This window comes from Ovis canadensis, chromosome 5 (assembly GCF_042477335.2).
Source record: "Ovis canadensis isolate MfBH-ARS-UI-01 breed Bighorn chromosome 5, ARS-UI_OviCan_v2, whole genome shotgun sequence".
In the NCBI taxonomy this organism is placed as follows: domain Eukaryota; kingdom Metazoa; phylum Chordata; class Mammalia; order Artiodactyla; family Bovidae; genus Ovis; species Ovis canadensis.
The window spans coordinates 39150241-39164029 of record NC_091249.1 but is presented as its reverse complement, the minus strand read 5'-3'; the positions used below and the strand labels follow the sequence as shown (position 1 = coordinate 39164029).

At 39.0% G+C, this 13789-nt stretch overlaps 1 protein-coding gene across 1 annotated transcript in view; it reads left to right on the top strand.

Annotated features, from left to right (window-relative positions):
- Positions 1-13789, top strand: part of PRRC1 (proline rich coiled-coil 1) — a 46345-nt gene that overhangs the window by 18561 nt on the left and 13995 nt on the right. Inside the window, exons 6-7 of the mRNA XM_069589508.1 lie at positions 889-1052; positions 8795-8898. Of these exons, the coding sequence (XP_069445609.1) occupies positions 889-1052; positions 8795-8898 (268 nt within the window). The remainder of the gene's footprint in view (positions 1-888; positions 1053-8794; positions 8899-13789) is intronic.

Sequence of the window (13789 nt, the reverse complement as noted above, 5' to 3'; positions counted from 1 at the left end):
AAAAAGGGGAAAAAAAAAGGAGAGAAAGATACAAAATGAAATTTCTATTATTAGCAGATAAAAAGCAGTAAGACTTGAGTGTGAAAAAGCTATTGACAACAAAAACTAGACCATTTGGATCTAACAAAACTCTAGCGGAACTTAACCATATTTTTATACAAATATTTTAGAAAATCACTATAACAATTTCAAATGCATCAAGAAAGCATAGGAACTATTAGAAATGGGTTTTAACACAGTTTAAGTTTCTACATTTTTTTTGATGAGCTGTCTTTATAATCATTAAAAGTGACATGAGTCATCACAAACTGAACAGCTTTTTGAGCTGAAGCCTAATGGAACAGTACTTTGCTTGGGTCAAGAGCTATGTCCCACATGGAGGGGAAAAAAAGACATTTTCTTTCCTATGTAACCCATTGCTTTTAGGTTTTGATGACTTAAGAAATTCCAATAAAGATGGGATCTGTGGAACATTATTTCAATCAGGAAAAAGTTCATAATAAAAAGCTCAGATATTTGGAAAATACTTTCAACTGCTCCAGAAGACAGTTACTAAGGAACAGCATAGTGTTGTTTCAAGAGCAAATGTTTCACAGCTTTTCTGAGAAATTTCAGGACAAGATGTTAGATGACAGGTGAAGTGTGTGTGCTTACCTCACATGGTAGAGTCAAAATGTACAGGCCTAGGGTTGAGTCCTGATATCACTGCTAAGTAGCTGTGTTACCTTGGGCAAGACCTTGTTGGCCTCAGTTTCCTCAGCCAATTAAAAGATTAATCTATATCTTGTGTCGTTGTGCCAGGTTGGTACTAATGATGTCATAAAATGTTAGTGCATGTAGTAAATATGAGAATTTCATTAATTTGAATTTTTCTTCTGGTCTTTTTAGAATCTGGAGGTGAACTGGATATTGTAGTGACCTCGAATAAAGAAGTAAAAGTTGCTGCCGTCCGAGACGCCTTCCAAGAGGTCTTTGGCCTAGCTGTGGTTATAGGGGAAGCTGGACAGTCCAACATTGCCCCACAACCAGTGGGCTATGCAGCAGGATTAAAAGTGAGTAATAGAACATCTTTTTAGGATATAGAAACTGCTGGTTTATTTTTTCATAATTTTGATGATAATTTGATGGTCTCTGTGGAGCTGTTGGGTTTTTACATACTGAAATACTGATTTGGATTTTAATTGGACAACTCTCTAGTGTTACAACGATACAGTGGAATTTTAAAGAAACCTAAAAATATGTTCTGATTATTGGGAGCAGGGTTTTAAATTTACCTGGCGATTCCCCCTTTTCTCTTGTGTTTGGTAAAGGGACTCAGCCACTCACTGAAAAATCTTTCTTAGCTTGCTTACTTTGAGTCTTCTCTTTCCTTGTCCTTTTAACTAATTTACCTTAGAGACCCAACTACCTGGCAAGTTATAGGCACAATACCTGTGTATAACCAGAGTTTGCCAGGATCTCACCAGTGTGTAGAAACCTATTAAATCTTATAATGCACTCACCAAAAGTAAGACACTGCTGAACTTTTTGGTAAAGGAAGACAACCTTGTGATTGCATCTGTAGGTGTCTATAATCCTTACATAACAGTGGCAGATGATAGAATGGCTTATTTTGAAGACAGATTTCATACACTTGCATACTCACACCTCCACTTGAATCTCACATACTTTGTCTTCTGGCCTATAATCATTAAAAACAAACAAACAAAAAACTGTCAGTTATCCAAACCAATCCTGTTACCATACTAGACATAGTCCCCTCTGGCCTTCCAGGTGCTAAGTTCCAAGAGTTCTGCCTTCCCTCTCATACATGTTTTATCGTCACCATCAGTATACAGACATGCAAGAACAAAGGAACAGTTCATCAGCATACAAACACTGCCCCCACCTTGAAAAACCAAAGAAAACCTTAGTTTTTTTACCCCTCTTTCACCATCACCTCCTACCTTAGCTTTTTGCTTCATTTTGCAGCAAAACTTCCAGAGTTGCCGACCCTTTTATCTCTAGTTCTTGTCTTCATGCTGTCCTAACACTCACCTCAGCCAGGGGCCACCTGCCGCCACTCCACTGAGGATGCGCTCACGGTCACGAGTGTAGCTCCGTCTCCTTTGCTCTAGCGTGGGCTTTAAGCCTCCTCTCTAATGGCTTCTATGCTCACGGGCGCCACACTCGGTTTCTTCCCTGCCTCTCTCGTTCCTTTATGCTTTCTTGGTTGGCACTTCCTTTTCTCCCCAGCCTCTTGATGATCTCTGTCCCTTCATCTATGTTCACTGTGCTGGTGATCTCATCCAGCCCCATGGCTTTGAATAGCCGCTGTGTGCTCACAGATTTGAGTTTATATCTCTAGCACAGATCTCTCATGTAAACTAGGTTTATATAAGAGTTGCCTTTTTGACACCTTCACCTGAATGTCTCAATATGTCTAGTCCTCAGCTACTTTTCTTACCTTCTGATCTGTTTCCCCAAGATTTCTCCATCTCAGTCGATGACATCTGTGTCCTTCCATTTTCTCAGGTGAGAAACTTGGAGTCATCCCTGACTTCTCTCATTACCCATGTCCAACTCATCAAGAAATCTTGTTCTCTGTACGTTCGAGTACATCCAGCATCCGACTGCTTGTCGGTGTCTTCATTGCCCCCACCCTGGGGTGAAGCCATCACAAGGTCTTGCTGAAATCTTGCATTCACCTTCTAACAGGTCATCACTTTCTACCCGTGTAGCCCTGTAGGTTATCTTCAACAGAGGAGCCAGGATAATTCTTTCAGCACACTACGTCAGCCCATGTCACTGTTCTTTTCAGAACTTTGTTTCCCTTAGTGTAAAAGTCCAAATTTCTTACCATGGTTTCCATAGCACCATATGACCTGTCTGAACTGGCCAATTTTTTTTTTTTTTTGATTGAAGTATAGTTGATTTTCAATGTTCCAGGTGTATAGCAAAATAATTCAGTTATACCATATATATGTGTGTGTGTGTTCTTTTTTAGATTCTTTTCCATTATAGGTTATTAGAAGATATTGAGTATAGTTCCCTGTGCTATACAGTAGGTTCTTATTGTTTGTTTGTTTTGTATATATAGTAGTGTGTATCTGCTAATCCCAAAGTGAAAGTGAAGCCACTCAGTTGTGTCTGGCTCTTTGCCGCCCCATGGCCTATAGCCTACCAGGCTCCTCAGTCCGTGGGATTTTCCAGGCAAGAGTACTGGAGTGGGCTGCCACTTCTTTCTCCAGAGGATCTTCCCAACCCAGGGATTGAACCTGGGTCTCCTGCATTGCATACAGACACTTTACCATCTGAGCCACCAGGGAAGCCTAATCCCAAACTCCTAATTTATTCCACATCCCCTTTCTTCTTTGGTAACCATAAGTTTGTTTTCTATGTCTGCGAATGTGTTTCTGTTTTGTAAATAAGTTCATTTGTACTTTTTCTTTTTAAATTTCACATAAGCAGTATCATGTTTGTATTTCTCTGATTTACTTCACTTGGTGTGATAATCTTTTAGGTCCATCATTTTGCTGCAAATGGCCATTCCACATCTTATTTATCCATTCATCTATTGATGAACATTGGGGTGTATGTATCTTTTCAAGACAGAGTTTTTGTCTTTTCTAGATACATGCCCAGGAGTGGGGTTGCTGAATCATATTGTAATGCTGTTTGTAGTTTTTTAGGAAACCTCCATACTGTTCTCCACAGCAGCAACACCAGTGGCCTTCTGTTTTTCCTCTGGCTTCGTCTCCTCTAGTCTTCCCCCTTGCTCGCTCCATGCCAGCTGTACTGGCCTCCTTGCAGGTCTTCATCCTTGTCTATCCGGCTGCTCTCTTACAGTGTTTGCACTAGCTCTCTGTGAGACACTTTTCTCACATAGCTACTTGGTTGACTCCCTAACCTCCTTCAAGTCCTCGAGTCTTCCCTGGGCAGCGAGGCCTGTCCTCACTGTCTGGTTCAGTACTGCAGGCTGCACCCACTGATCCTGCACTCCTGATCCCTCTAGCCCTCCTTTTTTTTTCTTCTATAGCATTCAGCATTTTCTGATCTACTGTATCATTTTTATTTTTAATGCCTTTTTTCCCACTAGAATTTGTTCTACAGGAGCATAGATCTTTGTTTGCTTACAGAGATGAACTCTTAGAATAGTGCCTTTTTTTTTTTTTTTGAATGAATGTCTAGCAGCCTTATGGAGGTAATTTGGTATCAAACCACAAACACTACAATTCAAAGTGCTAGGGTAAACTTTTCAAAGTAATTTTCTCAACTAAACAGTCTAATGCAAAAGACGTTTTCACTCTGGGAGCTGTTTCAAAGTTTGGGGTAAACAAACCTTACCAGCAGAGATCTTTTCCTTAAGAGAGCTCTAGCTGCCCATCTGCTGCCATACTGGGATAGTGCCTGTGCCATCAGACAGTGCACCGTCTTCACACTTGTCTCTGTGCGCTTCTGGTGAGACACGAAGACAGTGCAAGGTCGAGGGAGACCCAGAGAGTTTTTAGGAACTCTGCTTCTCCTCCCTCAATTTCCACATGCATTCTTTCCTAAAACGTTCTGACTGAATACATACTTGTAATGGAATCTCCTTTCTCACCTCCTCTTTATAAGCTCTGCCCTCTCCCATTAGAAAATAAAGACATACCTCATGTCCCCAGATTACCTCAGAATGTGAAATCCTCCCAAGCGTCATCCAAAGGGACAACTTCAGATAACGTTTTGGGTGTTATGGACACAAATAACAGAGTGACTCACTAAAATCTTCTGGCAAGTCATGTGGTTTCTGATTGTTCTGGGAAAAAAACAAAACAAAACAGAAAAAGGACCAGATAAAGTTGTCAGCTGATAAGTTGTTAATACTTTCTAATGATAGATCACTACATGATTTTTGGAATATAACTCAAATTTAATGGTTTTTAAGGCTTGAGTCTTCAATATTTTGTTGTGCTAAATATCATTACATCAAAGATACTTCAGATGAGTACATAACTTGAAAGGCTGATGGAGATTTTTTTCTGTAAAAACCTTATTTTATGAACATAGTTTAGTTTATGTTGTGATTTTGTTATTATTTGACAGATTTGTTTTAGTATTGGTTTTTGCCCTTCAAATTTAGACATGGTTTCCTTTTCCACAGTCTTTAATACAAGCTTCAAATTCATTGAAACTGATAACAAATATCAAACTGATTTGTAATTTTATCTGTTGTTTATTTTGGGTACACTAGAGGGAGCTAATGAGAAGAAAATAAAGCAGAATATTAAAATTTCAAACCAGATTTTTTTTCTATCTATCTGCTTTTATTTGAAGTGAGTGGTTTTTTGAACTAAACCTAAGTTTTCCTTTACTCATATGAGATTGTTTCAGTTTAGTTCAGTTGCTCAGTCGTGTTTGACTCTTCGTGACCCCATGGACTGCAGCATGCCAGGCCTGCCTGTCCATCACCAACTCCCAGAGCCTGCTCAAACTCACGTCCATTGAGTAGATGATGCCATCCAACCATCTCATCCTCTGTTGTCCCCTTCTTCTCCCGCCTTCAATCCTTGCCATCATCAGGGTCTTTTCAAATGAGTCAGTTTGCATCAGATGGCCAAAATATTGGTATTTCAGCTTCAGCATCAGTCCTTCCAGTGAATATTCAGGACTGATTTCCTTTAGGATGGTCCGGTTAGATCTCCTTGCTGTCCAAGGGACTCTCAAGAGTCTTCTCCAACACCACAGTTCAAAAGCATCAATTCTTCGGCACTCAGCTTTTTATAGTCCAACTCTCACATCTGTAGATGACTACTTTGACTAGATGGACCTTTGTTGGCAAAGTAATGTCTCTGCTTTTTAATATGTTGTCTAGGTTGGTCATAACTTTTCTTCCAAGGAGCAAGCATCTTTAAATTTCATGGTTGGAGTCACCATCTGCAGTGATTTTGGAGCCCCCCAAAATAAAGTCTGACACTATTTCTATTGTTTCCCCATCTATTTACCATGAAGTGATGGGACCAGATGGCCATGATCTTAGTTTTCTGAATGCTGAGTTTTTAGCCAACTTTTTCACTCTCCTCTTTCACTTTCATCAAGAGGCTCTTTAGTTCTTTGCTTTCTGCCATAAGTATGACGTCATCTGCATATCTGAGGTTATTGATATTTCTCCCGGCAATCTTGATTCCAGCTTGTTCTTCATCCAGCCTGGCATTTTGCATGATATACTCTGCATATAAGTTAAATAAGCAGGGTGACAACATACAGCCTTGACGTACTCCTTTTCCTATTTGGAACCAGTCTGTTCCATGTCCAGTTCTAACTGTTGCTTCCTGACCTGCATACAGATTTCTCAGGAAGCAGATCAGGTGGTCTGGTATTCCCATCTCTTGAAGAATTTTCCACAGTTTATTGTGATCCACACAGTCTAAGGCTGTGGCGTAGTCAGTAAAGCAGAAGTAGATGTTGTTCTGGAACTCTCTTGCTTTCTCGATGTAAAGGAAATCAATCAACCATAATTAAAGTTAGGAAGCTCCGAGACTTCTCTAATGCTAAGTATTAACTTTTACTGAAAAACCAGGTATATTTATGACCACTGTCTTTTAGGTTATATTCAACAGACATGTTGTTACTATCCATTAGAAGTTATGAAGAAGTGTGGAATTTTGGTTATTTGGACCAAGTTGCTTAGTTTAAGCTCTCAGAGCACAGTGTAAGCTCTAGAGGCCTTTCTGCATCTTATTTTAGTTCTGAGATAATTACTTCAAATTATCCAAGCCTTTAAACTACCTGGTTTTTTATTCCACTTCACTGCTAAGTTCCTTGGTAGCTCAGGCAGTAAAGCGTCTGCCTACAATGTGGGAGACCAGGTTCGATCCCACGGTCAGGAAGATCCTCTGGAGAAGGCAATAGCAACCCACTCCAGTACTCTTGCCTGGAAAATCCCATGGATGGAGGAGCCTGGTAGGCTACAGTCCATGGGCCCACAAAGAGTCAGACATGACTGAGCGACTTCACTTTCACTGCTGAAAAATAAAGTTAAAATTCCCTTCTCAAAAGATGGGATGAATATCAAAGTGTCTCTACTTGTGATTCTAAAAGATGTGCATTTAAGTAAATGCTGTGGTCAGAGGAGGAGAGAGGCTGATTTACCCACTCTGCGTTTTCTGGATTCCATGAATAGAAACAAGAAGTAAACTCACTATCCTGTCTTTCATAGGTACTAGTTCATTTCAGGTAAATATTTTGTGAACCTTATGCAGTATAAGCCTTGTGCTATAGAGTAGTTAAAAATGAACCGACTGAGTTTCTGTTTCCTGGGAGCATGAAATCTAGGACTACTTTTTATGGTACATAGTTGAGATACCATCTTTAAAAAGTTGCAAATGAATTAAACAGCCCGCTAATCCCCTAATAGTTTTTACTGAATTAACATTTATTTACACATTTTTATAATAAAAGTTAGCCATAACTACCTTTTGGGAGGAGTGAATCAGGCAGATTTACTTTATCCCATACAAAGAATTAAGTTCATCTTAGCTGTTGTATTTTCTTCCAAATTCAGTAGTGACGTCCTTATTCAATTTGGTGATGCCATATTTACATACTTAGATTCCTAATGTTAGCTCTGTAGGCCTTGAGAAGCCCTTGATGTTTCTCTTGTTCACTTTTTCACGTTGTAAGTTCTTACTGAGTACCTGTTAAGTTAGATGCTATGCTAGGTAGCCGAGATATCAGAGTAAGCAGAAATACAGCTGGATTCCGTTGTCGTTTAAGTCACATCTTCTTTGATCTTTCATGTTTAGCAACTAATGACAAGTTGGTTTACATGTTCTCACACAGTTGTCACTTCTTTTTTTTTATTTGTCTCTGAAGTAGCTGCTTTTGTTTCTAAAAGTGCCTTTGCTTTCTTAATTTTTGTTTTTGAAGAATTGACCTCATAATCTCATTCACTGCTTAGTCCTGCTGTTCATGATAAAAATAGGTGTATTATCCATGACTAGTTTTACTCAGAAGTGTTTTATCTAGCTTTTTGAACTCATTCTCACAACATCATTCATGAGTACTTGAATGAAGTGATTGAAGTGATTAAAATGAAAGTAGTGAATGGCAGCCTTGTCCTCGTTAATCCAGCTTTTAGTTTCCTACTATCGATATATATTTCATTCATGATTTTTGAGTTATCTGTATAGTATTCTCAGCCCCTCAGTTTTATTTCATAAATGGCAATTATTTTCTTGAATAAGCTTTGGTGTAATGAATACATTGCAGTCAAAAAGACTGTCATTTTGGTGCATATTTTAAAAGTGAAGTCGCTCACTCGTGTCCGACTCTTTGCAACCCCATGGACTGTAGCCTACCATGTTCCTCCATCCATGGCCATATATATAAAAGGACTCAGAAGAGAAAAAAACATATTTACTATTGATAAGACTGCTTACCTAGAAAAATTTGAGGGAATCAACCAAAGAACTGCTAGGACTGAAACATTTAAGATGGCCTCTTGCCAGATAAACATTAAAAAGCACATAGATTTCTTATATTAGTAATAACCAATTAGAACATGGAATATAAAATTATTCATTTCACAATAGCAACCAAAATAATGTGTATAAGAATAACTTGGAGGATGTGTTGCAGACTATCAATACTAAGGGGAGTATGAGCGAGCGTCTTCACTATTTACTCTCTGTTGTTCTGTATATTTTCATGTTTATAATGAGTATACATGTATTTGGGTATAAATGTATACACATATTACTTATATAATCATCAGTTAGCGTATTTCATACTGATCAACTTGAAATAGTTTCTAATATACGCTGTTTCTATTCAGGGTGCCCAGGAACGGATAGATAGCTTGCGTCGGACTGGAGTGATTCATGAAAAACAGACTGCTGTGTCAGTGGAAAACTTCATTGCAGAATTGCTTCCTGACAAGTAAGTAAAAAAAAAAAAAAGCATAGTTATAAGTGTTTTTTTCTTATAAAGAGAACTTTCATGACAGGATCTTGTCATCTTTTCTCTTAGCAACTTTCAAATATGCAAAATTCATTATTAACCCCATGCTGTACATTACATCTTCATGACTTATTTTATAACTGGAAGTTTGTACCTTTTAATCCCCTTTATCCATTTACCCTGCCTCCCACTCCTGCCTCTACATCCACCAATCTGTCCTTTGTATCTGTGAATTTACTCCCCCCCCCCCCACCCCCTCCACAGGTGAGGGAGAGCATATGGTATTTATCTTTGTCTGACTTACTTTAATTACCTTAATTCCATCCATATTATTGCAAATGGCAAGGTTTTCCTTCCTTTTTAATGGAATAAGATACTATTTTATATGCACATGCATATAAATATATATACCACACCACATGTATGTATATGTGTGTGTGTTTGAATGTATATATGTAAATCACATTTTGTTTTTCATGGACAAACACTTAGGTTGCTGCCATGCCTCGGTTGTTGAAAATAATGCTGCAATGCTTCGGTCTTAGTAGATTGTGTGTGTTTTTAGGAATTTATGCATTTCTTCTAGGTTGTCCAGTTCGTTGGTGTATAATGGGTTCAGTGAGTGGCTTATTACATTTCTCTTAGGAGCAAAAATAGTATTGCTCACACTGAATGTCTGGTAAAAAATGTATCTTATTTTAGAACTAGACAGAAAATATGTTATGGTCTAGCTGTATCATCTCATTATGTGACCTGTGTAGCCTAGCTCACATTTCTACTCTTGTTTTCTCCTTTTTAATTATAAAATTTACATTGTGTTGCCTGAATTCTAAGACTGTGTTAATTATCAATTAAATAAGATACAGTGGTGTAGCTTTGACTTGAATGCCGACTTCGGTAACAAACACAATCATCTTGCATAGCTGTCAGGGTAATGGGAGGTCTGGCAAGATGGCCTAGAGGCAGTCACCAGGTTAGAGTTCTGTTGAGCACTACCTCTCATCTATGTAGGTTGGGAAAAAACCTCTAACAGCATAATTTGCCATTGTTTTTGAGGGCATTAAACTTTTAATAGATGGATTTTTTGATCAGAGAATTTTTTTTAATTTGCAGAATTGCCTTATATTAAAATAGCTTCCCAACCGTTGAGAGCTAACTTTTTCCTATTTACCGTGTGATTTTGTTGCTTTGGGGCTTCCCCTGTGGCTCAGCTGGTAAAGAATCAGCCTGCAGTGCATAAGACCTGGGTTGTATCCCTGGGTTGGGAAGAGCCCCTGGAGAAGGGAAGGGCTGTCCACGCCAGTACTTTGGCCTGGAGAATTCATGGACTGTGCAGTCCAGGGGGTCGCAAAGAGTTGGACATGACTGAGCGACTTTGACTTTGACACATTTAATTTTTGTTTTAGTATTGAGTAACACTGTGCTTAGTGCTTTGTAGCTATAGTATACAAAAATGTACTGCAGCTTTGAGGGTCTATTATAGACCAGGTGGGAGAGAAAATATATACACAGATAAACAGTTTTAAATGACTCTGTAGGTGTGTAAATCTTTACTTATAGGAAATGTTACATACCTTTTCACTGGAAATAATTTGATGTGAAATAGTGTCAAATAAGAGTCATGAATGATTGGTACTTGAACTGAAGTTTGAAGAGTAGTTAAAATTTGGATAAGTGAAAAAGAATAGGTAGGACATGCTATGTGGAGGAAGAGTGTAAAGATGATTAAGATACATTTGGGTGTCAGGGATTATATCAGGTTGGCTGAACATTGTTGGACAGAAAGTCAGGAGTAGTTTGGGGACAGATTAAAGAGCTTTGACTGTTCGGTTGGGAAGTTTGAACTTTCTGTATAAGCACCAAGCAACAATCCACTGATCATTATTATTTCATTTTTTCCCCTCTATTAACCTTTTAATATTGATGTAAGGGTTACCTTAGAGATTCCATCATGCCTTTTCCATGTGTTACATTACCGTACAAATTATGACTGTTGATAATATGATTTACCCCCTACATCTTGTGCAGTATTGTAAGTTATCTTAATTGTGCATATATTTTAAACTCAAGATATTGTTAGTATTCTGTGCATTCTGTTCACTTACATTTACGCTTTGAAGACCGTCCTTCATTTTTGGTTTTAAGTCTGGGATCATTCTCACTGTGCTTAAAACCATTCTTTGTACTACATTAGACTTTAGCCACGAGTTCTCTTAGCTTTTGTCCGAAAATACCTTTACGTACCTTTGTTTCCGTAGGGTGTTTTCTCTGGAAAAGATGGGCAGATTCTTCTTATGTAATACTTTAAAGTTGCCCTTGTACTGTTGCTGGCTTCCATCATTTCTGCTGCATCAGGTATCCAGCTTGTTGTTTCTGTGAAGAGAGTGTGTTGTTTTCCTGCATTTACGATTCTTTTCGTCACTGTGTTTTTGCAGTTTTACTATGGTATGTATAGGTGTGCTGTGTTTGCTTATGTTTTAAACCTCTGTGGATTCACCGAGCTTGATTCTTTCTTTCACTAGACTTATGTCTTTTGTCCGTTTTGGAAAGTTCTTAGCCATTTTACATCAGCATTGGCTTCTGGCCCATTTTCTCTTTCTCGGACTCCAGTGACACATTGTTCACCTTCTGACTGTACCCTACTTTTCTCAGGTGGTCAGTCCCCACTTCCCTCTACTTGCTCACTCTAGTTTTCCTCTCTATTCTTTAACTGAGGATCTTCCATTTACCTGTCTGCTGCTGTGTAGCCTGTACACTTTTTTTAATAGATTCAGTTTATCTGTTGAATATATCTTTTCTTCTGTTGTGACTACCTTTCCCTCTGTTTTCTGTAGTGTGAGTCAGTAAAGATCCTTGTCTACTGAGTCCAATGTATGGGCCTCATTTAACCTCCCTTTGGTGTAACGATACGGCACTGTCTTTGTCGATGCCTCCTCTCTTTTAGAGCTGGGTATTAAGCAACTCGAGAGTCTTCAGGTAATCCTGAGAAGGTTCACTGTTTGCTGTAGTAAACAGTCGTGAGGTGTGTGAAGGGTGGTTTGGTGCACTGCAGTCATGACTGACCTGAGTCCAGGCTGGGTAGTGCTCAGCATCAGCTGAAGGTCTTAAAGGGTACCTTTATAAAGTTGTCTCTGTCGAAAACGTTACTCCATTTTGTCTTCCTTGCTCCTGCAGCTCTCGGATACCTTTGGTTATAGTTTATAACCTCATCCAGCTTTTCATTGGTCCACCATCAACTGCACCATCATATCTAGACATGGTATTTTTCCTGCCAAATATTAATGCTTTTTTGGGCAGAAGAGGAGCAAATAAGTAGTGCATGAGAGCAAACCCACAACACTTTGATAGTTTGCTTTGGCTACTAATCTTTGTGATGTTCCCGTAGGAAATAAATGCGCAGAAGATAGAGAAATGCATGCTTATAACAAAGGCAAGAAAAGACCAGTGTTGTTTGGCCCCTAACAGTGCAGAGCCTAACAGAGTAAAGATCTAGCTCTCTGTGATGGCCTTTGCATCAGTTCATGCTCCACGGGGAAAATGAGCATCTTCTGTACCAAAATGGAAAAATACCTATGTAAGCATGAACTGTCCTTATTCTGAAATTAACCTATCAAGTTTAAAAATATTTGGGTTATGTGTGAAATGGATTAAAATGTCCTTTTGGGAAGTAACCGGTGATAGTGGATAGTCTTTCTTTGGTAAAATACAAACTGGCATACCTGTATTAGCTCCTCAGGTTCTCTTTCGATTTTTTTCTGTTACATAAAATCCAGAGTCTTGGAACTACCATTCTGCTTAAGTCCAGGTGACTTCCTTATAGGATTTGGCCAAGTCTGCCTTATTTCACCAGCCACAAGGAGAGGGTGAGGAGGAGAGAGTTCCTTGGTGGCTGTCCTTGAGCATGAACAGTGGAGACTGCCGCTCTTCCTCCTCTGGGTGGAGAGTGGAGCTTGGGTAGAAGGACAGGAGGGCGGAGGGAGAAGGCAGAGTTCCTCGGCCAGCAGCACCAGGGAGAGGTGCTGAAGAGGTCTCTGACCATGACAGTGACGGCACTTTAGATTTGAGTTGGAGCAGAATGGGATGCTCAGGTAGACACACGGGGCACGAGAGCGGTGTGGAGACGGGGAGTGTGCTCACAGGCAGCGTGCGAAGACTGCTCGCACCTTCAGGGTGCTTTCCTGCTTTCCAGGAAGTCCGTGCTGTGCCTGGGGGCTGAGTCACTGCAGTCCTCTGCTGTCTGCACGACACACAGCTGTGTACAATCAAATACTGAGTCATATCCCAACTAAAATAATGATTCATATCCCAGATACTTAAAATAATGATTCATATAAGATAATTATCTAAGGCTCTCGATTTGAAGCAGTTTTGGGATATGAATACTGTAGACATAATGAACTGCCATTTTACCACTCAAGCAAAGTTGTTATTCTGTTTACTGTTTTGTTGTTTCTTTGAATATGTTAAAAAAAAGTTTCCTAATCTGTATTATATTTCATAGCACTTTAATCTGCATATTTAAAAATTTTCTTGCTCTGTATCTTCTCATCTAAAACCATGATTTCCTGCTTCTGGTTAATTAAAATGTTGATGATGTACGGATAACCTCACCTAAGTCAGTTTTAAAATTTTTCACTTTTTAATGTGTATCTTAAAATGGAAGAAATTTTTCTTGATTTCATGAAGCTGTCCTCAAAGTCTGATTCATTGTGAACAGTTCAGAAATTGTGATTAGAAAAATTTATCAGGAATGAGGAGAGGGTTTGTTATTTCCTGAATGAGCTTATTTTTTAAGTCAGCTAGTAACTTTGCAGCTTGGGTATATACGAATCATAGAGTTGGTAGTATAAAATTTCCCATGTATTAGCAA